Source organism: Leptodactylus fuscus, chromosome 9 (assembly GCF_031893055.1).
Source record: "Leptodactylus fuscus isolate aLepFus1 chromosome 9, aLepFus1.hap2, whole genome shotgun sequence".
Taxonomy (NCBI): domain Eukaryota; kingdom Metazoa; phylum Chordata; class Amphibia; order Anura; family Leptodactylidae; genus Leptodactylus; species Leptodactylus fuscus.
The window spans coordinates 4336866-4363883 of NC_134273.1; the positions used below are offsets into that span (position 1 = coordinate 4336866).

At 44.8% G+C, this 27018-nt stretch overlaps 2 protein-coding genes across 4 annotated transcripts in view; one reads left to right on the plus strand and one right to left on the minus strand.

Annotated features, from left to right (window-relative positions):
- Nucleotides 1-11383, minus strand: part of SZT2 (SZT2 subunit of KICSTOR complex) — a 64165-nt gene extending 52782 nt beyond the window's left edge. For all 3 annotated transcript variants that reach the window (XM_075286531.1, XM_075286532.1, XM_075286530.1), the window contains exons 1-10: nt 11271-11383; nt 5797-5922; nt 4353-4526; nt 3964-4134; nt 3737-3868; nt 3253-3391; nt 3063-3169; nt 2149-2359; nt 1894-2064; nt 507-732 (exon numbers count right to left, since the gene is read on the minus strand). In XM_075286531.1, coding sequence (XP_075142632.1) covers nt 507-732; nt 1894-2064; nt 2149-2359; nt 3063-3169; nt 3253-3391; nt 3737-3868; nt 3964-4134; nt 4353-4526; nt 5797-5922; nt 11271-11294 — 1481 coding nt within the window. In that variant the 5' untranslated portion in view covers nt 11295-11383. The remainder of the gene's footprint in view (nt 1-506; nt 733-1893; nt 2065-2148; nt 2360-3062; nt 3170-3252; nt 3392-3736; nt 3869-3963; nt 4135-4352; nt 4527-5796; nt 5923-11270) is intronic.
- A 48-nt stretch (nt 11384-11431) lies between these two features.
- MED8 (mediator complex subunit 8) lies at nt 11432-23193 on the plus strand. The gene is made up of 7 exons (XM_075287465.1): nt 11432-11480; nt 14757-14875; nt 18444-18588; nt 18670-18810; nt 18895-18976; nt 22699-22947; nt 23034-23193. The coding sequence occupies exons 1-7, from the start codon at nt 11475-11477 to the stop codon at nt 23096-23098; spliced, it is 807 nt and encodes a 268-aa protein (XP_075143566.1). The 5' UTR covers nt 11432-11474; the 3' UTR covers nt 23099-23193.
- Nucleotides 23194-27018: the final 3825 nt, after the last annotated feature.

Below are 27018 nucleotides of genomic sequence, written 5' to 3' on the forward strand. Positions count from 1 at the left end.
GTAATGTAATGTATGTACACAGTGACTGCACCAGCAGAATAGTGAGCGCAGCTCTGGAGTATAATACAGGATAAGTAATGTAATGTATGTACACAGTGACTGTACCAGCAGAATAGTGAGCGCAGCTCTGGAGTATAATACAGGATAAGTAATGTAATGTATGTACACAGTGACTGTACCAGCAGAATAGTGAGCGCAGCTCTGGAGTATAATACAGGATAAGTAATGTAATGTATGTACACAGTGACTGTACCGGCAGAATAGTGAGCGCAGCTCTGGAGTATAATACAGGATAAGTAATGTAATGTATGTACACAGTGACTGTACCAGCAGAATAGTGAGCGCAGCTCTGGAGTATAATACAGAAACGTAATATATGTGCACAGTCACAAATAACTAATTACTAAATTAACTAAACAGAATTAAATTTTCTTCCAAAATGTCAAACAATGATATTGGTGACATCAGTTCGCACCCTCCTGCCATAGGTGAAATGACTACATTACCTCTGCAGGGTGTTCCAGAAGCGGCGTATGACACTCGTCCTATACATGCTTGTTATGGGCTTTTTCAATGTGCAGCTGATGTCATGCAGGATATCGTAACTTCCTTCCATCACCACTTCTACCCTTGTGCTGCGCTTGGTGAGGTCCAGAGGCCATGGGGCTGCAGCCAGGTATTCGACCCGCATGTTATGTTTCCACAGCAGGACCAGTTTTACCTCCAGCAATCCTGTCGTTGAGGAAACACAGGATCAGTAAATGGACTTCAGGCCCCTCAGACGCGTGTATCTCTGATGTGTGGACATGTATAGCCAAGACTAACTGTACATTAAAGCCCAATACATACCAGTAAGGAGACGCCCCAGATTAATTTCTATTCTATTCGATTGCCATTAGTTATATCTATTGGTGGGAAAGCTGGGTGATAATCAATACGGAGGCCATTAAAAAAAGCACATGTCCTCTCTTCTGACATACTGCAGCCATTGTAGTAAATACTTGCATTGTCCATCTCTGGAGAATCTTTTGCTGTAAATCTGTAGAGTTTCTCTTCTGTTATTAACCCCAGGAAAGTGTAAGTAAGTTGACAACTGAGTATTATCAATGGGGTGTGTCCCTAAATACTCCGACCTGTGCTGATAGATTATGCAGGAGGAATATTAACACCCAGTTCTCAATAATGTATTTCCATGAATAATAGCAGAAGAAATACACAATAAATTCTAAGTAAAGATGTTCCTAAATTATTATTTAATGTGAAGCACAAAGATTTATGACAACAGAGATGTCAAGAAGGCGGACAGATCCCTTTTAAAGATTTAATGGAAGGTTGTTGTGGCTGGGTAAGTACTTCAATGGGAGCTGAGCTGCAGTAACCAGGTACAGCCACTACACAGTGTATGGCGCTGTCTGCTTCCACCTCCACATACTATGCTACCAGGTAGTATGTAGCACTTAACCTGACCAGCTGGGGGCGCCATGTGTCAGATTTTCACCAATCTGATACTGATGACCTGCCCTAAGGATAGTCATAAATACCTAAATTCTCGAAACCCGTTTTAAGTGAGAGTGAAGATGCATGTGCTTATCCAAAGGGAACAAACCAAATCTCTGGATTTATAGTGGATCCAGCAAGCAGAGCCCCACAAATCTATAACAAGGCTAAAATATGACGCACCTATCCCCCAGATCGAAAGAAAGGACTAGCAACCCCCATGTGACTGTCACCAATTTGTCCTAGCCCAAGGGTAGACTGCAAATATATCAGAGCAAAACCTTGAATCAGGGATCATCATCGTGAGCAAACACAAAGAACTTGTAATGCTATTTGGGGAAAGCCACACAACAGCAGCCTTGTGCCCACACTGACCATGGAGTCTGCAAAATTCACCTTTTGTAATGCGGATCTCGCGCACGCTGTAGCCCTCCCTGAGCCGCACAGACACCACACTGATAATGTCGGCGTGCAGTTCTTTCTCTGCGTGCTTCCTCCTGCGCATGGCCAGGGCCGGGTTACTGCTGGCCGACACCAGGTGCTCATTGAAAAGTTTGTGCTGAGAGCCTAAAAACATAAAAGTGCATCAAAATCAACGACAAGGCTGAAAAAGGAGGACGAGATAAGGATGAGGGGGCGAGCGGCTCTCACCGCAGTAATATTCCGGATTCAGGGCCTCTCCTGTGCGCAGGAAGGAATACAGCAAGAACCCCTTGTGATAAACGTTCATGTCCGTCTGTCCGGACTCGACTTCAGGGCAAAAAGAGAGATAAGATCCCAAAGTGGCCATGGCAATAAACTTCATCAGCTCAACATTAGGAACAAAGCCAAAGCTGCAGTCATAGGAGTATACGCCACCGACCTGTAACGAGAGGCGACAGGGGCATGTACAGTTACTAAGGGGTGGTCTGCTTTAGAGAAATCTTCTTACATTCCCCATTTTGTACACTCTGTACTTGTGTGAGTTTTGAACTGCTGCAAAGATCAGCTCTTGCTTGGTGGCCGTCCTGAATCAGTGCATTCCACAGTCACCCATCAATTCTAATGGGCCCAGTAGGGCCCCGTGCACATGACTGTGTTTTCAATCCTTTTGACCCTCACTATTACCGATCTATAATAACAGACAGCATACGGACATGTTCATTTCTATGAATAAGACCATATTTTTCTTTTACCGGTCTGTTTTTGCAGCTCGGTCTCATCGATTCTATTGCTAGAGTTCACATAAGACACGACATGCACAAGGATGTTATTCATGAGTTGTCCCACACACAACGACCGTCCCACAAAGTGACCCTGGTCACGCATTGTGCCTGCATCATAACTAAGGATAGGAAATGTAGTTACGTTGTGACCCGCACGTTACTGCCAGCAGGTTCTGGTTTCTGAAGCCTACTGTGGCCTAGTAATTTATGTGACCACATCCAGGGTTCACTAGTTACAATGCAGACAGCACAAAATTGTCATCTTTAGCTGTGTAACGGATTGTGTAGCTGAGCCTAAGGGACAAAATGACTGAAAAATAACGTTGTTCCTGGCAAATAAATAATCCCTACAGCGTTTACCTGGACGAAGGAGCAGGCGATGGTCCCACTGCGCAGCTGATTTAGTAACGTCTCACACACAGCAACGTCTGGGACACTAGTGACTCCGTCCGTGATCACGATTATTCCTGTATAAGCAAAGTGGAATAATATCCATGTGTCCCAGTGTAATCTACCATGACAGGGTATTCTGAGGGGAATATTTATTTACCTGCACTGGAGTTCGCTGGTAGGAGTTGTAAAGCGAGAATCCCCTGTCGTATCATACTGACCAATCCAATGTCAGCTGTGACCATCGAAACGCCCATCTTCCTGCCTGGCTGCTGGTTTCCATAATGAGGTATACAATCCTAATAAGAGAAATCGAGAACATGGATGCTTAAAGGGGAAGTTTACTTTTAAAAAAAAGGATAAATAGAAATGACCTAGACACAACAGAAGCACTAGATCCAAATTTGGCTTTAATCCAAAAAACAAAGGAGCCCAGTGTTGATCCCAAGGGCACCCCGTGTTCATCCCAAGGGCAACCCGAGTTGATCCCAAGGGCAACCCGAGTTGATCCCAAGGGCACCCAGTGTTGATCCCAAGGTCACCCAGTGTTGATCTGTGGTGTATTTGAGTAGTACCTAACACAAAAAATAGTCCAAATAGAACACTGAAGTCGGTCTTAATCGGTGCAAGTCTCTCTCACCCACCTGAGAGAACGGACGGTATTGCTGCTGGAGCGTCTCTGCAATCTTATTCTCGAAGGCGCTGAGCTGCAGATAAACATGTTCAAGAAATGCCGGCAGCTTCTGCTCGTGCAGGCGACAACCCTGAACAAGCACCTGACAAGTCAAAAGAAAGTGGCAAGTTATCTGTACTGCAGTAAAAGTGGAAGCCACGACCAGGGCCTCTGTGATGGAATGGGGGCCATTACTACCTGATGAGTCTGCAGTCCAATGATAGAAGAATAGGCCTGAATAGTGACAAAGATTTCCGGTTGGAAAACTAGACTGGACCCCGGGATACGAAATGGCCTGAGGAGTCCGAGCAGACAGCGAGACAGAGAATGGAAGATTTCATCGAAAATTATCTCCTCGGTGGAGTCATCCTGGACACAGAAAGTGAAGGTTAATGGCAAAAAGAAAGGTACAAGTGCTGGGAAATGACGGTATCTGATAATCCAGCAATTGTGTCCAGCACAGAAGAGCAGGATGATACGCAGATAAGATAAGACTGACTACTCTTATACATGAACTCCATAAACTCTTCTGTGTATGTCCAATAATCTAGAATATCTGATAATCCAGATGATTTCCCATTATTTACCACTATCACAGTAGAAGGACTGAGGTCGAGCTCTATGACAAAGCGATACTGCCGAGCCAGGAAGGTGACCCATGTCGATGGCACTAAGAGGAAGGGGCCGGGGCGGACAGGCTCATCAGGCTGCCAGCCATGGGGTATGACGCTCACCACTTCTAGTTCACTGTCGTGTAAACCCTGAAAGACAAAGAGAAGGAGAAAGTAACAAACAATAAAGACCAATGAAAGTGTCTATTGTGTGTCCATTCTTAAAGGGGAACTCCCGTTCATATGCCTAGCAAGGCGTACAGTAACACATGCTGTATACTTACTGTCCATTGGCAGGAGTAGCGGCGTTCAGCTGTGGACTGGCTGACAAACTGCTGTCAAAGACTGAGGACCCGAATGGAGGCTCCCCGAAAGAGCAAAGAGGAAAGTATAGAGCTTTGCTATGGACTAAAATATGTCCTACAACCCCCCGTTAGTATTTCTGCCTCCTGTCAGTGTCATTTGCTGAGGTAGCAGTGAAGGTCCTGGAGTCAGAACGATCTGTGCTGCTGCTCTTTCCATAGTATAGAGCATTGTCTGCACTGATACAGAGAAACAAATCCTCAGCTGTCTGAGCAGGACTAGGGTGCAGAGGCTAAACAAGTTTGGAATATAACGAAGAATGTTCTCTTTTTGCTTTTAGTGAGGACCAGTCACCCAACCGATCCCTCATGAGATAATAAAGCTGTCCTGTCCTGTCTACAATATATGAGGCTGACCTCTGTAATTACACCTGGAAATATATAAATAAGTTGACAACTCAATGTTACCATCCCCCTTGACAAGAGGACATGTCCTAATACAGTCTGTGAGTCAGTGTCTGGGGAAATGTCCAACAGATAAGAGGAATTGTTACACCCAAACTCCAATTCATTCAGACATTCCAGGAGTAACAACAGAGGAACTTCAACTATGTTATCTGCTTATGTATTAGGAGTATAATTACCTAATTTATGAAAGTTGGATAAGAACCAACTCTGTAATGACTACACCTCTACCAGATATATTTAGGAAAGATAACAGAAGAGATAGAATTAAAGGGGATGTCCAGGGTGTCCTTTTGTAAAGACTACCCTTAGAATAGCCAAAAAATATCTGACCACTGGCGAGGCCGACAACCAGCCCTGGACTTCAATGTGAGCCGCGCTGCTGGCACCTGACAACTATACAGGTCAGTGTTGTGTAGAGTATGAATGGTGGATGGCCATACAGCTGATCCATCATGGGCTGTGTCAGGGCCCCCCACGGATCCTAAGGAAGGCCACAGAAAACATCCTGGACAACCCCTTAACAAATGTTGGGTTTAAAGTGTTTGAAGCTAGGGCCTAAAACCTAAACCAGAAATAGAGAGAAGGTGTGATAAAACCCTACAGGAGTATTCACACAGCGCAGTCTACCATTATATGGACCGAGCACTTACCAACTCAGATTCAGGGACCGGAGAAATGGACTGGTGAAGGTTACTGAGGAACCAGGCCAGGCGGACATTGCGAGAGATGCGGTAATCCTTCTTCATCAGCAGAAAGACCTGCCCGGCCTCCTCCACCTGAAGTCACAAGACAATATCAAGTGAGAAAAACGCACAAAAAACAGTCTTAAAGCCGCTCACGCTGATCCCGGGGACGTCCGCTTATAGAAACACTCTGTACAAAGACTAATGTGAATGATATCACTATATAATATTCTTCTCCATAGACTGCTCATCAGTTCCCGCACACAGTCATGTTCCATCATCAGACACAAGTGGCAGATTTTTCCACATTATAAAACCCATCCATTAATGAGACTATTTGTCTGGAGCTTCTTTACTCCAATTTCCTCTTTTAGTGAAGACAAATTGGACTTAATGGAAAGTTCAGCCACAAAGTATTTTCAAGTCATGAGAAGTGATGTCATCGGGGGAGGCCGCGTATACGGACCACTACCAGATTCCTGCTACACACTGTAAGGCTTGGTTCACATCTGCTTTTGTATTCTGTCCGGGGAGAATCCGCATGGAGACCCCCAGAACGGAATACAAACACAATTGCAAGCGCTGTGCTGTAACAGCACATGGACCTCAGACTATAATGGGGTCCAAGTGCTTGCCGCGCATGAATCATGTCCGGATGATTAGTTATTACTAGTCCGTGGTCTACAGTGCTCATCCCGGTCATGGTTATAAGCAGATAATACTCCCACTATACAACTCCTGTACTTTGGACCCAGAAAAACAAGCACGTGAATCATTAAGCATGAAAGTATTAATGGTTTTTGGAGCGGACGGTGACAGAAGCTTTGTCTGCTACCTAAGAGTGATTTAAAGGGAACCTGTCAGGAGGTTTTCCCACTATAAACGGGCCCCATAAGGCTGATTTTACACGACCGTATTGAACTTACCGTCAGATCAGCAACATAGACTCCACAGACGTCCGTGTCCTGCCGCACTCGCCTATAGAGTTCTATGGGTGAGTCCGTGCAGTGCCGGAATTCACGGCCATTACGGACATGTCCTATAAATTGCGGACCACGGTTGCGGCCCGGCCACACCACGGATAAAATATCCGGTGGTGTAAGAGGCCGCACTGAATATAATGTGTCCGCAAATGGTCCGCCATTGAAAACCCTCAATTGCGGACCATTTGAGGACTTACATTACGGCCGTGTAAGACCAGCCTAATGTGTAGGATCAGGTATTCCCTTTCTATTGGTGCTGCTCCGCATTATTCTATTGCAATAGGATAAATGTCTGAAAGCGTAAAATTATGTAAATTACCCAAATTAGTCACGGGGCGGTGCGCAGTTTCATCCTAGTTACATTGTCCCCTTGTCTATTGCGTCCAGGAGGTGCGGTTAGACAGGACACCTTGTGACTGGGATGAAGCTGCTCCCCCTCCACATGGGCTTGTGGTATAATGAGCCCAGGAGTTGCATTTTTGCTGCACTTACAAAGCCAATGACTTGGGGTGTACAGGCCGCTGCATCCTCCATATACTCTGACCCATCATAAGGGATATGGCTTCACCTCCATTAAACTGTAGAAGACCTGAGATATATTATTTATATAAGAAGGGATGGGAGTCTCAGTTGTATTAATGGATTTTTTATGGGGCTTATTCACACTGCAGTATTTTTAGTATACATTAGGGTATACAGCAATTCACACCAGTCCTGCAGCATGCATTATATCAGTCCAGATTTGGGAGGACACAGACTCAGGGGTCTCACTAATCCACAGCCATATGGACAACGGACCACGCTAACTAATCCGCCATTTCTTGCTGACGTTTAGACAATTTTTCATAGGTCTGTGTAAATCCAGCCTTTCAATTGTGAAGATATTCAGGTTCCAAGTAGCACAGAAGGCCAATATGGCGACAACCCAAATCTACAGGACTTTTCCCTTTGCACTTTTCATGTGGAGAGGGGAACGGAACGGCCTGAACGCAGATGTGAACCAGGCCTGGGCTTGAATACCAAGCACAGCCGCTATACAAAACATGGCACCGTGCTGGTAAAGAAGCTGCACCCCTCACCCACACAATGCCGCTCCTTTAAAGAGGAGTCCTGTGTGTCAATATTGAATTGATGGGCAATCCTAAAGATTAATAAACCTGGAAACGTCCTTTAAATTTGCTCAAATCTATGCCAGTTATGAGCTGATGTCCAGGGGCGTAACTTGAGGGGGTGCAATCACACCTGGTCCCATGAGTCTTAGGGGGCCCATAAGTCCTGGCATGACTTAAATGGTTCACAGAGGTCTCATATACCACTGGATCCCTAAGGCTGGGGTTCCTAAGTCACCCACACAACACAACACAACGGGTGATTAAACTTGCAGTTTACAGGATGTAAATTTATTGAAATGAATGGAAATTTTAACAGATTTGTAACAGTTCTGATAGTGTCTGATACTAAAACCTTGTCATGGACAATAACATCAGACAATACTGACGGTCACCAATGGTAGTGTGAACAGCCCCTAACCAACATACAGAGACCAGCATTAGACAGCCAGGCTCTTGTGGACGCCCCTTTAATGTAGTACGTGGCTGAAGAATGTGCAGTCCTCTAATATTATGTAGGTGCAGAGACTTTCCCCTTTACTATCAGAACTAACGCTCATAATCTCCTGCAAGATCCAGCCCTGGAATCAGCTCCATAAACAAGAAATCAAGATTCTCGCAGGACATCTATGAATAAAACATTCAGTAATGAAGACCTTCACCTCCACCAAGCCGAGCTCTTACTATTGTTTATTAGCCGCCCCTCCAAATACTCCAGCACAGCTGGAATTTTTTCTCTAGCCCCACCATATGAGGTATCGTTATACCCCATTACTGCCCCCTCTAATCTCCCACCCACCCTACATACACCCCGACTCAACCCCCCACCCCCACCCCACATACCCACCACAGTATTTGCAATGCCAAATGGCTATTCAGATGTGCCAACAAGGCTTTTTTGATCTGATACCTACAAGGGGATCTGTGACATATACATACAAAAAGTTATGTGAGGTGTATACATGGGGGGGGGGGGGTCTGTGAGGTGTATCTATACATACAGGGGGGCCTGTGACAGGTACATACAGAAGGTTTTCTGAGGTGTTTACATGGGGGGGGTCTGTGAGGTGTATATATACATATGAGAGGTCTGTGAGGTGTATATATATATGGAAGGGTCTGTGAGGTGTATATATACATATAGAGGAGTCTGTGAGGTGTATCTATACATACAGGGGGGCCTGTGACAGGTACATACAGAAGGTTTTCTGAGGTGTTTACATGGGGGGGGTCTGTGAGGTGTATATATACATATGAGAGGTCTGTGAGGTGTATATATATATATATGGAAGGGTCTGTGAGGTGTATATATACATATAGAGGAGTCTGTGAGGTGTATATACACATATGGAGAGTTCTGTGAGGTGTATATATACATATAGAGGGGTCTGTGAGGTGTATATATATATGGAAGGGTCCGTGAGGTGTATATATACATATAGAGGGGTCTGTGAGGTGTATATATACATATGAGAGGTCTGTGAGGTGTATATATACATATAGAGGAGTCTGTGAGGTGTATATATACATATGAGAGGTCTGTGAGGTGTATATATATATATATGGAAGGGTCTTTGAGGTGTATATATACATATGAGAGGTCTGTGAGGTGTATATATACATATAGAGGGGTCTGTGAGGTGTATATATACATATAGAGGGGTCTGTGAGGTGTATATATACATATGGAGGGGTCTGTGAGGTGTATATATACATATGGAGGGGTCTGTGAGGTGTATATATACATATGGAGGGGTCTGTGAGGTGTATATATACATATGGAGGGGTCTGTGAGGTGTATATATACATATGAGGGGTCTGTGAGGTGTATATATACATATGAGGGGTCTGTGAGGTGTATATATACATATAGAGGGGTCTGTGAGGTGTATATATACATATGGAGGGGTCTGTGAGGTGTATATATACATATGGAGGGGTCTGTGAGGTGTATATATACATATGGAGGGGTCTGTGAGGTGTATATATACATATGGAGGGGTCTGTGAGGTGTATATATACATATGGAGGGGTCTGTGAGGTGTATATATACATATGGAGGGGTCTGTGAGGTGTATATATACATATGGAGGGGTCTGTGAGGTGTATATATACATATGAGGGGTCTGTGAGGTGTATATATACATATGGAGGGGTCTGTGAGGTGTATATATACATATGGAGGGGTCTGTGAGGTGTATATATACATATGAGGGGTCTGTGAGGTGTATATATACATATGAGGGGTCTGTGAGGTGTATATATACATATAGAGGGGTCTGTGAGGTGTATATATACATATGGAGGGGTCTGTGAGGTGTATATATACATATGGAGGGGTCTGTGAGGTGTATATATACATATGGAGGGGTCTGTGAGGTGTATATATACATATGAGAGGTCTGTGAGGTGTATATATATATATGGAAGGGTCTGTGAGGTGTATATATACATATAGAGGAGTCTGTGAGGTGTATATACACATATGGAGAGTTCTGTGAGGTGTATATATACATATAGAGGGGTCTGTGAGGTGTATATATATATGGAAGGGTCCGTGAGGTGTATATATACATATAGAGGGGTCTGTGAGGTGTATATATACATATGAGAGGTCTGTGAGGTGTATATATACATATAGAGGAGTCTGTGAGGTGTATATATACATATGAGAGGTCTGTGAGGTGTATATATATATATGGAAGGGTCTTTGAGGTGTATATATACATATGAGAGGTCTGTGAGGTGTATATATACATATAGAGGGGTCTGTGAGGTGTATATATACATATGGAGGGGTCTGTGAGGTGTATATATACATATGGAGGGGTCTGTGAGGTGTATATATACATATGGAGGGGTCTGTGAGGTGTATATATACATATGAGGGGTCTGTGAGGTGTATATATACATATGGAGGGGTCTGTGAGGTGTATATATACATATGAGGGGTCTGTGAGGTGTATATATACATATGAGGGGTCTGTGAGGTGTATATATACATATAGAGGGGTCTGTGAGGTGTATATATACATATGGAGGGGTCTGTGAGGTGTATATATACATATGGAGGGGTCTGTGAGGTGTATATATACATATGGAGGGGTCTGTGAGGTGTATATATACATATGGAGGGGTCTGTGAGGTGTATATATACATATAGAGGGGTCTGTGAGGTGTATATATACATATGGAGGGGTCTGTGAGGTGTATATATACATATGGAGGGGTCTGTGAGGTGTATATATACATATGGAGGGGTCTGTGAGGTGTATATATACATATGGGGTGTCAGTACGGTATATGTATACATGTCTATATATATAATAAGGACTAGTTTTGGGGATACCTCGGCGTCTCCTTTCTCCGCCATGTCCCCGGCTCCCCCCGACCCCCTCCTGGTGTCTCCGCTCGGGGGGGCTGCTCCTCGTTATTGACTCTCTTTAGCTCCGCCCATTACACCCGGAAATCATCCTTTGAACCCGGAGGTGATTTCTGCTGCCTCGGAAGTGGTTCATCTCCATGGTGACCGAGCGCGGAGAGAGCCGAGGAGATGCAGGTCGGGAGGGTCCTATATACTGTAGTGTACTGTCTATATACTGCCCTGCTCTTGTATCATGTCATGGTATATAATGTGTATATACTGCCATACTCTCATTGTATACTGCCCCGCCCCTGTGTCCTGTCTGGTGGGGCTCATTCACTAGTCCTGGTGTACGATCACCTATATAATCACAGATTACATGTATATACTGGCCCTATGGTATACAATGTGTATATACTGCCATACTCTCATTGTATACTGCCCCGCCCCTGTGTCCTGTCTGGTGGGGCTCATTCATTAGTCCTGGTGTACGATCACCTATATAATCACAGATTACATGTATATACTGGCCCTATGGGATATAATGTCTATATACTGCCATACGTATACTCTCATTATATACTGCCCCGCCCCTGTGTCCTGTCTGGTGGGGCTCATTCACTAGTCCTGGTGTACGATCACCTATATAATCACAGATTACATGTATATACTGGCCCTATGGGATATAATGTCTATATACTGCCATACGTATACTCTCATTATATACTGCCCCGCCCCTGTGTCCTGTCTGGTGGGGCTCATTCACTAGTCCTGGTGTACGATCACCTATATAATCACAGATTACATGTATATACTGGCCCTATGGGATATAATGTGTATATACTGCCATACGTATACTCTCATTATATACTGCCCCGCCCCTGTGTCCTGTCTGGTGGGGCTCATTCATTAGTCCTGGTGTACGATCACCTATATAATCACAGATTACATGTATATACTGGCCCTATGGTATACAATGTGTATATACTGCCATACTCTCATTGTATACTGCCCCGCCCCTGTGTCCTGTCTGGTGGGGCTCATTCATTAGTCCTGGTGTACGATCACCTATATAATCACAGATTACATGTATATACTGGCCCTATGGTATACAATGTGTATATACTGCCATACTCTCATTATATACTGCCCCGCCCCTGTGTCCTGTCTGGTGGGGCTCATTCACTAGTCCTGGTGTACGATCACCTATATAATCACAGATTACATGTATATACTGGCCCTATGGGATATAATGTGTATATACTGCCATACGTATACTCTCATTATATACTGCCCCGCCCCTGTGTCCTGTCTGGTGGGGCTCATTCACTAGTCCTGGTGTACGATCACCTATATAATCACAGATTACATGTATATACTGGCCCTATGGGATATAATGTGTATATACTGCCATACGTATACTCTCATTATATACTGCCCCGCCCCTGTGTCCTGTCTGGTGGGGCTCATTCATTAGTCCTGGTGTACGATCACCTATATAATCACAGATTACATGTATATACTGGCCCTATGGTATACAATGTGTATATACTGCCATACTCTCATTGTATACTGCCCCGCCCCTGTGTCCTGTCTGGTGGGGCTCATTCATTAGTCCTGGTGTACGATCACCTATATAATCACAGATTACATGTATATACTGGCCCTATGGTATACAATGTGTATATACTGCCATACTCTCATTATATACTGCCCCGCCCCTGTGTCCTGTCTGGTGGGGCTCATTCACTAGTCCTGGTGTACGATCACCTATATAATCACAGATTACTTGTATATACTGGCCCTATGGGATATAATGTGTATATACTGCCATACGTATACTCTCATTATATACTGCCCCGCCCCTGTGTCCTGTCTGGTGGGGCTCATTCATTAGTCCTGGTGTACGATCACCTATATAATCACAGATTACTTGTATATACTGGCCCTATGGTATATAATGTGTATATACTGCCATACGTATACTCTCATTATATACTGCCCCGCCCCTGTGTCCTGTCTGGTGGGGCTCATTCACTAGTCCTGGTGTACGATCACCTATATAATCACAGATTACATGTATATACTGGCCCTATGGGATATAATGTGTATATACTGCCATACGTATACTCTCATTATATACTGCCCCGCCCCTGTGTCCTGTCTGGTGGGGCTCATTCATTAGTCCTGGTGTACGATCACCTATATAATCACAGATTACATGTATATACTGGCCCTATGGTATACAATGTGTATATACTGCCATACTCTCATTGTATACTGCCCCGCCCCTGTGTCCTGTCTGGTGGGGCTCATTCATTAGTCCTGGTGTACGACCACCTATATAATCACAGATTACATGTATATACTGGCCCTATGGGATATAATGTGTATATACTGCCATACGTATACTCTCATTATATACTGCCCCGCCCCTGTGTCCTGTCTGGTGGGGCTCATTCATTAGTCTGGTGTACGACCACCTATATAATCACAGATTACATGTATAAGCCCTATATATACTGGCCCTATGGTATACAAAGTGTATATACTGCCATACTCTCATTATATACTGCCCCACCCCTGTGTCCTGTCTGGTGGGGCTCATTCATTAGTCTGGTGTACGACCACCTATATAATCACAGATTACATGTATATACTGGCCCTATGGTATACAATGTGTATATACTGCCATACTCTCATTATATACTGCCCCTCCCCTGTGTCCTGTCTGGTGGGGCTCATTCATTAGTCCTGGTGTACGATCACCTATATAATCACAGATTACATGTATATACTGGCCCTATGGTATACAATGTGTATATACTGCCATACGTATACTCTCATTATATACTGCCCCTCCCCTGTGTCCTGTCTGGTGGGGCTCATTCATTAGTCTGGTGTACGACCACCTATATAATCACAGATTACATGTATATACTGGCCCTATGGTATATAATGTGTATATACCGCCATATGTATACACTCATATACTGCCCCGCCCCTGTGTCCTGTCTGGTGGGGCTCATTCACTAGTCCTGGTGTACGACCACCTATATAATCACAGATTACATGTATATACTGGCCCTATGGTATATAATGTGTATATACTGCCATACACTCATTATATACTGCCCCGCCCCTGTGTCCTGTCTGGTGGGGCTCATTCACTAGTCCTGGTGTACGACCACCTCTATTAACCCTTTTGAGTACCGTCCAGTTGTTCTTAGCTGAGATGTTAAGGATCTCTCACATGTAAGGAGATGTCCTAGTTGTTGGCGTTCGGACACAGACCCACCAGCAATATGTGGTAAAAGTACCGGGTAGCCTCAACATGCCCCCGCCATACTTGTATCTCTTCTTGTTGGGGTTGTCAGACTCCTCATACGTTATCTTATTTCTGCTCCTTATGTTATGCGGTTCACAGAGATTCTCACTTCTTCTCATATTTCATTCCTTATTCTTCAATAGCGTGAGGAGAAGCAGCTGGAATCCAGTTTGGAGACACTGATCGCTCAGGTCTCTGATTTGAAGAACTCTTTGGGTGGATTCATCTATAAACTGGAGAACGAATATGACCGACTGACCTGGTAAGAAGAGGCCGACACACTGTACCAGCTCTGCTGCTGTCAGCACATAGGGGATTCTTTCATGGGCTGTCAGTGCTGCAGGCAGGATTTATTACAGACAATATACAGAAAAGCCACAAGATATTACCGTACATGTGAGTGTAGTGGAAGGATCCATACAGATGCCAGGGCTCACCTCAGATTCTGAAATGTGTGACTTTCACCCTTTGCAGTCTGCACATAGTCTGTATGTAATACTTGCAGAGTTTGGCAGATTCCTTCCTTATACGTAGGAGGGAGAGGTTGGTAGAAAACCACATTCGGTTTAATAGCTTTGATCTCAGTGGCCATGACCACGACAAGGCCGGACACAGACAACTGAGAGCCCGCCGCTGCGTAACAATAGTATGTGAGCACCAGCGTACCCGTCACCTGCGGAATAAGAATGTCTGATAAATCTGGGGCCACACGGTGGCTCAGTGGTTAGCACTGCAGCCTTGCAGCGCTGGAGTCCTGGTGTTCAAATCTTGCCAAGGGCAAAAAACCATCTGCAAGGAGTTTGTATGTTCTCCCCGTGTTTCCCATGATAGGGAAAAATGTACATTGTGAGCTCTATGTGGGGCTCACAATCTACATTTAAAAAAAAAAAAAAAAAAAAGAATGTCTGATAAATCTTCAGATAACTTCTCATGCGTTGGTCTAGGACAGTGAAGGATTTAGTGATAGAATCCCTCAAGATCTAATGGTATTAATGAGAACATCCCTGGTGGTCTTGCATATTAACATTACTAATAACGTCCCTGGGTATCTCGGTGAGTATGGCATTAGTGATAACATCCCTGGTGGTCTAGGACAGTAATGGTATTGATAAGTGCACCCTTGCTGGTCTAGGGTAGTAATGACATCAGTAATAACCTCCTTCATCGTCTTGCATAGTCATAACATTAATGATATAAGGTAGTGTGGGGGGAAATCGGGTTCACAATAGTGGGATAGGGTCCCAATCCATTTATTATACGTTAAAAAGATCCCACTGGGACTATCAGCTATGCTTCAAGGTACGTTTAATCAAGGGTGCAGTATACACTGTCAGGGGTAGGAATAAACGTTTTTGGCCCTACTTGGCCTTCGTCAGACTCTACAAAATATTAACAAAAAGCGAAGAAACAAAAACAGAACAAAAGTGAGTAATACACCATAACACGTACATGTACAATCATGACCTACAAGAATAATATACAGTGATAGACAACATTCGTCACATGGTTGATAATCTGTATACAATAAATTGCATCAATACAATACAAGGGTGATCTTCTCCTGGTCAGTCCATACTGGCTCGAGCTAATACATGCAATAAGATCACACAGTTACTATGTTATTCAATATCTCATTGTGGAGATCCTTGGTCTCGATCCGTGATGAAAGAGAAGACTAAGATTCTGTGATAACAATGCCAACATCCATTATATGATGAAAGTATGAGTCCACGTTGTGACATACTATCAGTATGTATCCACCCATAGATAGTGATTACCAAGCTAGAAGATAACGTATACCGTAGTTAGACATACCAATTCGAGGTGTTTATAAGGTATATACCCACGGTATATAGGATAGACAAGCCTATATGGGATAGCAATGGATTAATGACTATTGTCAGTAAATCAAATTCAAATGACAATAGTCATTAATCCATTGCTATCCCATATAGGCTTGTCTATCCTATATACCGTGGGTATATACCTTATGAACACCTCGAATTGGTATGTCTAACTACGGTATACGTTATCTTCTAGCTTGGTAATCACTATCTATGGGTGGATACATACTGATAGTATGTCACAACGTGGACTCATACTTTCATCATATAATGGATGTTGGCATTGTTATCACAGAATCTTAGTCTTCTCTTTCATCACGGATCGAGACCAAGGATCTCCACAATGAGATATTGAATAACATAGTAACTGTGTGATCTTATTGCATGTATTAGCTCGAGCCAGTATGGACTGACCAGGAGAAGATCACCCTTGTATTGTATTGATGCAATTTATTGTATACAGATTATCAACCATGTGACGAATGTTGTATATAACTGTATATTATTCTTGTAGGTCATGATTGTACATGTGTTATGGTGTATTACTCACTTTTATTCTGTTTATGTTTCTTCACTTTTTGTTAATATTTTGTAGAGTCTGATGAAGGCCAAGTAGGGCCGAAAACGTTTATTCCTCCACCTGACAGTGTATACTGCACCCTTGATTAAACGTACCTAGAAGCATACCTTATAGGCCCAGTGGGATCTTTTTAGCGCATAACATTAATGATAATATCCCTGGTGGTCTAGGGTAGTGATGGCATTGATATTTTCTCTGGGTCTAGAATACTGTAGCGAGGGAGTTGGGCTGACTGGATGGTGATCTGTGTATGTAAGAGACAGCTATTGATAATGTGAGTGAGGGTAGTCGGAGACTTGTGACCTCCCATTCCCTCTGCGTCTCCTTGGAGGTGACCTGGGCCATAGGGTATGCCGATGCCCCGGATATTTCTGTAGTTCCTAATGGATGGATCACACCCACAGCTGTCTATCATAGCACCATGGGTGATGGCGGCAGTGCTGTCTGACTCCCGTCCTATAGGAGCCGGATGGAGGCAGAGCCCTGTGTGGATAAGGCTTTAGGACGCTGATTAATCTTTGATGGGTCTTTTGGGCTTATTTCCTGTGCGGATCTCGCAGATGTTACTCCCCCGGTCTCCGGCTTTCTAGTACTCACTTATGTCTGCAATTAACCTTTATAAATAATAGAGGAGGCTTTGGGTGCAGGGTGTCTGGCCGGGGCTCCGTGTTGGTGTAATAAAGCTCTTTGTGTGGTTTTGTGCACTTATAACCCGAGTGACATGTCATTACGTTTGGGTGATGCGTTTCGCTATTCGGGCACAGCTACGATCAGTGACTGTAGTGTCTTGTCTGTACGCCATGCTGGATACTGCTGCTCTACTCCAGTATCTACAGCCTAATGTCTCCCATCCCTGCTTTACACTGCTGCCCTGCTTCTTTAGGGCTTTGACATGGTAATCTAGCCCAGGGAAGGGGGGCAGGAGTCTGTTAGAATCTCTAGACTTGCTTATTTTAACTGTGATATCCATTGTTTGTGCCTTGATATAGTTGTTCTCGTCATGAGATAACTGGTAGATTGGTGAGGGAACAGATCCTGTATCTTTCACCTATCACGAGAGCGGGGGTCCTAAGTCAGCAGCTTTCATGAGTGACGGGGGCACTCCGCATCCTAGAGATGGATTGGGATTCCAGTGGTCGGACCCCCTGCAGCCTATCCAGTATCCCTCCAGTAGAGGAGAACCTCTAACCTGGATCCCATCATCCTTGTAGACATCTTATGTTCCTCCTTCATTATGTCTCTGCCCTCTCTGTATTTTCATCCTTCTTATTTCTGGTCGACTTTCCATGGCATGGTCCTCGGCTCACTCTGCGTCTCCTTCCATTCCTCTCCACCTCCTTAGTAACCCTTTCCCTGCCATATCTTCTCCCATCCTTGGAGCCCACCTCACAGATCTCTCTTCCTAGGCCCTCAGTGCTGGACAGCTTTGCCTTGCTCTCAGGCCAGCTCAACACTCTAAATAAAGTTCTTAAAAATGAGAAGACCCCACTGCTAAAAAACCAGGTTATCATCCCCCTGCTGCTGTCACCCGACCGAGATGATGAGGTCATGGTAAGTTTCACAGTCTATGACTATGTACAAGATGCCCCTGTTGTATCGAGGCCTGCTGCTTAACCAGGTCCATGTATGCAGCGTCTGACCGAGGGCAGGGTCCCTGTATTCAGCCATGAAGTGGTCCCTGATCACCTGAGAACCAAACCCGACCCTGAAGTGGAGGAGCAGGAAAAGCAGCTGAGCGCAGAAGCCTCTCGCATCACTCCAGAAGCAGCTCAGGTAATGATGACCTCCATTACTGCCGCCTCCATTACCCTCACTGCTCTCATGGCCTCATGTAGTCACATGGATTCTCTGTAACAGAAACAAGTCCAGACTATGAATAAGCTGTGCAACAACCTGCTGGAGAAAATCATCAAGGAGGAGCGGGAGTCCGATGTGGGAAGTGAGTGTGCGAGAGTCACTGATAGCATGTAATGTATGTACACAGTGACCAGCAGAATAGTGAGCGCAGCTCTGGAGTATAATACAGGATAAGTACCGTATTTTCCGGACTATAAGCCGCACGTAAAAACCTACGATTTCCTCAGAAATCGTAAGTGCGGCTTATAGTCCGGTGCGGCTTATATATGGATGGAAGCGGCGGCAAAGACTGCGTGCCGCTTCCATACATACATAAAAGGCACCGTAAGGGTGCATTCACACTACCGAACGCCGGCGTGTATCACAGCCGTACACGCCGGCGCTACAGCAGGGCTGCCGGACACTTCCTATTCATTTCTATGGGAGCCGGCATGCGAGCGCTCCCTATAGAAATGAATGGAAAAAAGCAGTCCATTCATTTCTATGGGGAGCGCTCGCATGTCGGCTCCCATAGAAATGAATAGGAAGTGTCCGGCAGCCCTGCTGTCACGCCGGCCTGAAACAGAACGTGAAACTTACCCAGCGGTGCAGGACGGGCGGGCGGGCATTCAGGCCTCCTCTGCCTCCGATGTTCCGTCCTTCTCCTCCGGCGCTCGCTGATAATGGCCGGGGCGCATGCACAATATCATAATGCTTCTATTGCGCATGTGCCCTGGCCATTATCAGCTTGCGAGCGCCGGAGGAGGACGGAACATCGGAGGAAGAGGAGGCCTGAATGCCCGCCCACCCTGCACCGCTCGGTAAGTTTCACATTCTGTTTCAGGCTTTTATTTTAAAACGGGGGGGGGGGGGGGGGGAGTTTAACCTAACGTTTACGGTTGGGCTCTATCAGCATGATTTTGCTGATAGAGCCCCTCCTCGCCTGCCGAGCGCTTCCAATAGAAGCGGCTGGCACGCGGGGGGTTAAGCGGCCGCTGGCAAAGTCTGCCTGCCGCCGCTTTCAATAAGATATAATGCGCACCGGACTGCGGCTTATAGTCCGGTGCGCCTTATATATGAACCGAGACGGACTATAAGGCGCTCATGGGCAATGCGGCTTATAGTCCAGTGCGCCTTATAGTCCGTAAAATACGGTAATGTAATGTATGTACACAGTGACTGCACCAGCAGAATAGTGAGCGCAGCTCTGGAGTATAATACAGGATAAGTAATGTAATGTATGTACACAGTGACTGCACCAGCAGAATAGTGAGCGCAGCTCTGGAGTATAATACAGGATAAGTAATGTAATGTATGTACAGTGACCGTACCAGCAGAATAGTGAGCGCAGCTCTGGAGTATAATACAGCATAAGTAATGTAATGTATGTACACAGTGACTGCACCAGCAGAATAGTGAGCGCAGCTCTGGAGTATAATACAGGATAAGTAATGTAATGTATGTACACAGTGACTGTACCAGCAGAATAGTGAGCGCAGCTCTGGAGTATAATACAGGATAAGTAATGTAATGTATGTACACAGTGACTGTACCAGCAGAATAGTGAGCGCAGCTCTGGAGTATAATACAGCATAAGTAATGTAATGTATGTACACAGTGACTGTACCAGCAGAATAGTGAGCGCAGCTCTGGAGTATAATACAGGATAAGTAATGTAATGTATGTACACAGTGACTGTACCAGCAGAATAGTGAGCGCAGCTCTGGAGTATAATACAGGATAAGTAATGTAATGTATGTACACAGTGACTGCACCAGCAGAATAGTGAGTGCAGCTCTGGAGTATAATACAGGATAAGTAATGTAATGTATGTACACAGTGACTGCACCAGCAGAATAGTGAGCGCAGCTCTGGAGTATAATACAGGATAAGTAATGTAATGTATGTACACAGTGACTGTACCAGCAGAATAGTGAGCGCAGCTCTGGAGTATAATACAGGATAAGTAATGTAATGTATGTACACAGTGACTGCACCAGCAGAATAGTGAGCGCAGCTCTGGAGTATAATACAGGATAAGTAATGTAATGTATGTACACAGTGACTGCACCAGCAGAATAGTGAGCGCAGGTCTGGAGTATAATACAGGATAAGTAATGTAATGTATGTACACAGTGACTGTACCAGCAGAATAGTGAGCGCAGCTCTGGAGTATAATACAGGATAAGTAATGTAATGTATGTACACAGTGACTGTACCAGCAGAATAGTGAGCGCAGCTCTGGAGTATAATACAGGATAAGTAATGTAATGTATGTACACAGTGACTGCACCAGCAGAATAGTGAGCGCAGCTCTGGAGTATAATACAGGATAAGTAATGTAATGTATGTACACAGTGACTGTACCAGCAGAATAGTGAGCGCAGCTCTGGAGTATAATACAGGATAAGTAATGTAATGTATGTACACAGTGACTACACCAGCAGAATAGTGAGCGCAGCTCTGGGGTATAATACAGGATAAGTAATGTAATGTATGTACACAGTGACTGCACCAGCAGAATAGTGAGTGCAGCTCTGGAGTATAATACAGGATAAGTAATGTATGTACACAGTGACTGCACCAGCAGAATAGTGAGCGCAGCTCTGGAGTATAATACAGGATAAATAATGTAATGTATGTACACAGTGACTGTACCAGCAGAATAGTGAGCGCAGCTCTGGGGTATAATACAGGATAAGTAATGTAATGTATGTACACAGTGACTGTACCAGCAGAATAGTGAGCGCAGCTCTGGAGTATAATACAGGATAAGTAATGTATGTACACAGTGACTGTACCAGCAGAATAGTGAGCGCAGCTCTGGAGTATAATATAGGATAAGTAATGTAATGTATGTACACAGAGACTGTACCAGCAGAATAGTGAGCGCAGCTCTGGAGTATAATACAGGATAAGTAATGTAATGTATGTACACAGTGACTGTACCAGCAGAATAGTGAGCGCAGCTCTGGGGTATAATACAGGATAAGTAATGTAATGTATGTACACAGTGACTGCACCAGCAGAATAGTGAGCGCAGCTCTGGAGTATAATACAGGATAAGTAATGTAATGTATGTACACAGAGACTGTACCAGCAGAATAGTGAGCGCAGTTCTGGGGTATAATACAGGATAAGTAATGTAATGTATGTACACAGAGACTGTACCAGCAGAATAGTGAGCGCAGCTCTGGGGTATAATACAGGATAAGTAATGTAATGTATGTACACAGTGACTGTACCAGCAGAATAGTGAGCGCAGCTCTGGAGTATAATACAGGATAAGTAATGTAATGTATGTACACAGAGACTGTACCAGCAGAATAGTGAGCGCAGCTCTGGGGTATAATACAGAATAAGTAATGTAATGTATGTACACAGTGACTGCACCAGCAGAATAGTGAGCGCAGCTCTGGAGTATAATATAGGATAAGTCATGTAATGTATGTACACAGTGACTGTACCAGCAGAATAGTGAGCGCAGCTCTGGAGTATAATATAGGATAAGTCATGTAATGTATGTACACAGTGACTGCACACTTTCTTCTGGTATCTCTTCTTGGGTTACAGGACAGTGAATCTTCCCCTGAGGACTTTAGACTTTGCGTCTTTGTCACATGTTTGTTTGTACGAATTAAACATTTACTATCTCTTCATGTTATATATACAGTGTAATGTAGAATGTCATTGTTGTATATACAGTATAATATAAATCCCCGTGTTGTATACACAGTATTATATAGACTATCCATGTAGTATATGTGTTATATCATAGACAGGAATCTGACTTTTGTAATGAATGTTATTTTAATGTAATTTTAGACTTAAGGCAAAATAAACCGACATATAATCCTGCTGATACAAACGCTCTGGTAGTCGCTGTAGCCTTTGGAAAAGGCCTGTCAAATCGTCGTCCTCCGGGCCCCGGGGGCCCCATGGGTCCAGGACAGTCTGCAGCAGGTGGGATGCTACCAGGAGCCGCAGGCATGCAGCAAGTTCCTATGACTCTCCCACCTAACCAGCAGCAGCACTTACCTGGGGGGGTCCCAATGGCACAGGCTGGCCAGCCAGGTAAGAAGGATGCCACAGATGAAGAGATCTGCAGCTCCTTGTGTCTGTATGTCTGTACTGACTGTGTGTTCCTTATGATCTTGCAGGTAAGATGCCCAGCAGCATCAAAACCACTATCAAATCTGCATCCATGCACCCCTATCAGCGATGAATTCCACCTGCTTGCAAAATCGGGGGTTCAGCTGGTGCCTGTAAATGAGACCTGAAACTTTATCCTGAAATCTCAAGGACTTTTTTTTTTTTTATTTGTACAGATATTTTGATGGAAATAAATCACTCTGAAACTCGTATTAGGAATCGTTCTTATAAAACCAGGAAGACGTGGAGTAACTACAGAACTGGAGGAGATGGCCGCAGTCTAATACAAATCCGCAATTCCAGGCATGTCCTCGTGGTCACAAGCCGTCAGGACATGCTGGGGGTTGTAGTTTGGCCACCATTTGGAGCTTTGCTCTTCCCCCTCTGCGCACATTGTGTCTGAGCCTGTGGTCAGCAATATTGGCTGCAAAGATTTCTTGACTAAATTCTTAATGAGTCCCACTTTCCAAGGATAAAGTGGTATGCGTGGTCCATATTGCTCCAATGTGTAACCATACGGTATATGATTTCTAGGTGGTGACCCGTAATATAGGTAAGAACAGTTGTATCCCCCGGTATAGAGGCTAACAGGTCTGACCGCACTGCACCATGGAATAAAACGTAACCTTTCCTATAGCAATGTAAAATCCAATAAGTCTGTGTATAATCTCCTCCTAAAATACATTCAGTTACAATCTAAATTCCATAAATAGTTTAAATTGACAAACCTGCACAATCACATGGCCCGATCTCAAAGCTAAGGCATGCAAAGGGAGTCATAATTGCTGCAGAATTTGCGTGCATTACCTTTGAGATCTGGCCATGTGATTGTGCAGGTTTGTCAATTTAAACTATTTATGGAATTTAGATTGTAACTGAATGTATTTTAGGAGGAGATTATACACAGACTTATTGGATTTTACAAGGTTAAAAGGATTCTATCATTAAAATGCCATTTTTTCTGGGTACCACGTCAGAAGAGCCTTAAGAAAGGCTATTCTTCTCCTACCTTTAGATGTCTGCTCCGGGCCTAGGGCAAAGCCGACTGTGCATGCCCGCTGGCCACAAGAACATGGCCGCTTACACAGTATTGTAAGCAGCCATTTTCTTGTAGCCGGTGGGCATGTGCAGTCAGCTGTCCGAGGCCGAGAAGTTTGAAGCGTGCGCAGGAAGAAGACACGAAGAGAGGATGTTCCTGAAGAAGATGGAGGCGGCGCTGGAGAGCTCTCTCGCAGCATTGGGGACGCCCACAGTGCGACAAGAGGGGGGGAAGGCTTTCCAAAGCGCTGGCACAGTTCCATAAAATTAAAAATTTGTGTAGGGCTTACTTTGTGCACGTATTTATTAGTGGGGTGACTATATACCTGTATCTCGTGTATATGATATGTGCGAGCCTCGGGACCCTTCTTTGCTTAGATTACATGCTGCAATGTATATCAGTAAGACTTCTTATGGATTAATTGTTAACCATGGCGCACCTTGCCGCAGCTATAGTCTGATAATGACAAGGTGATTGTTTCCTGGCTTTTCCTTCCAGCGCTGCCTCACTGTCGCCCCCCCTCAGGCCTTTGTGTACAGCAAAAATTTCAGATTCGGGGTACCCCTGAAGTTAAAGAGAAAAAAAAAAAAAAAAAAAAACTCGTCGCACCCCTATTAAATAATTTTTACCAAAAGACAAAACACTTCCTGAGGCTGCAGATAATCGTGCGTCATCTTCCCAATCAGAGGGCTGCGGCCCCCTGGAAGGTTTCCATGGCAGCCCTGTTGGGAATCACTGGTGTACAGGGCTGCAGCTAACTTTACGGAGGTCAGCGACTGACAACGTGTGACCGGCGATTCAATAGGTAGGGATTTAGGGAACACATATTTTGTAATTTCACATCCTCCCTTACCCCAGTTTCAGAAACCCCTTTACCTTCTATCAATGAATTGCATTTCAATACTGGGGAATAAAATGTTAGTGTGAAATAGAAGAAGGAAGCAACGTATGAAGATGGCGATATACCGCCGAGCCCTGCCAGCATCATGAATAAGTAAGCAATGTCTAAGAGACAGCAAAGTAGTCAGGACATAAAACACTTATCTCAACCTGAAAGAATAGATACACTGGAGGGTGCGGTCGTCATCTTAAAGGGGAAGGTTTATTTTTAGACACTTTTTAAAGAACAAAAGATTGTGAATGACAATCTGTTTTCCCTTAGCCCAAACAGCAGCACAACTGGGGTAATCCTGCCCCTATGAGCTGTTAGGACAGGTGGAATATTTAATTACCTAACAGCAATCAACCCCTATAAGAGGTCAGAGGACCAACTCCCCTTTGTGTTAGTAACAAGTAAGGGTTTTAGACATATATTTAACAGGAGTAATATGACATATTACAAATACAGATAGTACAATAATACAGCATAGGGAGGGAGCCTTGTGCTGCTGTTTGGGCTAAGGGAAAACAGATTGTCATTCACAATCTTTCGTTCCCCCTACGCCCAACAGCAGCACAACTGGGGATTTAGCAAGTATCGCTTTACCCTAGGGCGGGTGATCTTGGCAAGCTGATGCCAATACCGAATGTCCAAATGCTGTGGACTCCCTTGTTCGCCATTCAAGTCTATAATGTTTGGCGAAAGTTAGCTGAGAACTCCAAGAAGCCGCTGCACATATCTGTTCCAAGGAAAGAAAACGTCTCTCGGCCCACGATGTTGCTACTGCTTGGGTAGCATGGGCACGGATAAGGTCTGGCACTGGGAGATCCTGAGCACGTAAGGAGCAGATAATGGCTTCTCTAATCCATCTTGATAGAGTTGGTTTGGATGCTTTGGTACCTTTAGTGTGGCCAAACACGTTGATCAGCAGATTCTCCGATTTCCGGAAGGACACGGTGCGCTCTAGATAAATCTGTAAAGCTCTCATCAAGTCCAACTTGTGCATCCTCTCCTCCCACTCAGAGGTGGGAGAGGGAAAAAAGGCTGGTAAGACGATTGCCTGGTTAATATTCTGAGGCGTGGGTACCTTTGGCAAGAATCCTGGGACGAACCTCAGTTGCACTCTGTCTGGAAAGAAGGTTATGAATGGCTCCGAGGCCGCTAAGGCTTGTAGCTCGCCGACCCTCTTGGCGGAGGTTATTGCCAACAGGAAAGTTATCTTGTATGCTAGGTACCTCAAATCCACCTCAGATAGGGGCTCAAAGGGGGGCACACAAAGCCCATGTAAAACTGCGGCTAGGTCCCAGCTAGGGACAGGCGGCTGCACCTGAGGACGAAGTCTAGTAGCCCCTCTTAGAAATTGCTTAATCAGAGGATCTAGTGCTAGCCGGGTCTCCAGGAGCGCGGACAGAGCTGAGACTTGGACTTTCAAGGTAGAAGGTGCTAGCCCTTTCCCCAGGCCATCTTGTAGGAACTCCAAGACTGCATTCCTATTAGGGTCGCACTGGTTACTTGAACACCAGTTCTGGAAAATTCGGGCGACCCTCCGATAGCTCTGGTTAGTTGACTCCGCTCTTGAGTGCGCCAAAGTTCTTAGCACTCCCTGGGATAATCCTCTTTCGCCAGCTAAAGGCTGGCTGACCTCCAGGCAGTGAGGTTGAATCTGTTCAGGCCTTGATAGGGTCGACTGTTCCGGATTACCAGAGTTTACACTGGTGGAAGCCTCCAGGTGTTCCTCCGTCTCATGAGAGTGAAGACGGTGAACCATGCCCCTTCTGACCAGAATGGCGTGCTCCTTGCCAAGCTCTGGTCCTGCCTGAGTTTCGTCAATACCTTCCGAATCCTCTGTAGAGGAGGGTAAACGCCTTTCCGTTTGAACCTCCCTGGTATTGACAGGGCATACAGCGCCAGAGGATTGTCTTCCCGAACTAGGGAGCAGCGCTCCTCTATTGCGGCGCTGTTTGAGGTGGCCATCAGATCCACCTCGGGGAGACCTCATCCTTTGGTAAGATAGTGGAAAGCACCCTGGTCTGGGGATGACCTGGCTGAGGTCATCCGTACTCTGGTGAGGCAG

Coding starts and splice junctions, on each gene's coding strand:
- MED8 (XM_075287465.1), top strand. Junction 18,811..18,894: donor TCACTCCAGAAGCAGCTCAG/GTAATGATGACC, acceptor TCTCTGTAACAG/AAACAAGTCCAGACTATGAA. Junction 22,948..23,033: donor GGCACAGGCTGGCCAGCCAG/GTAAGAAGGATG, acceptor ATGATCTTGCAG/GTAAGATGCCCAGCAGCATC.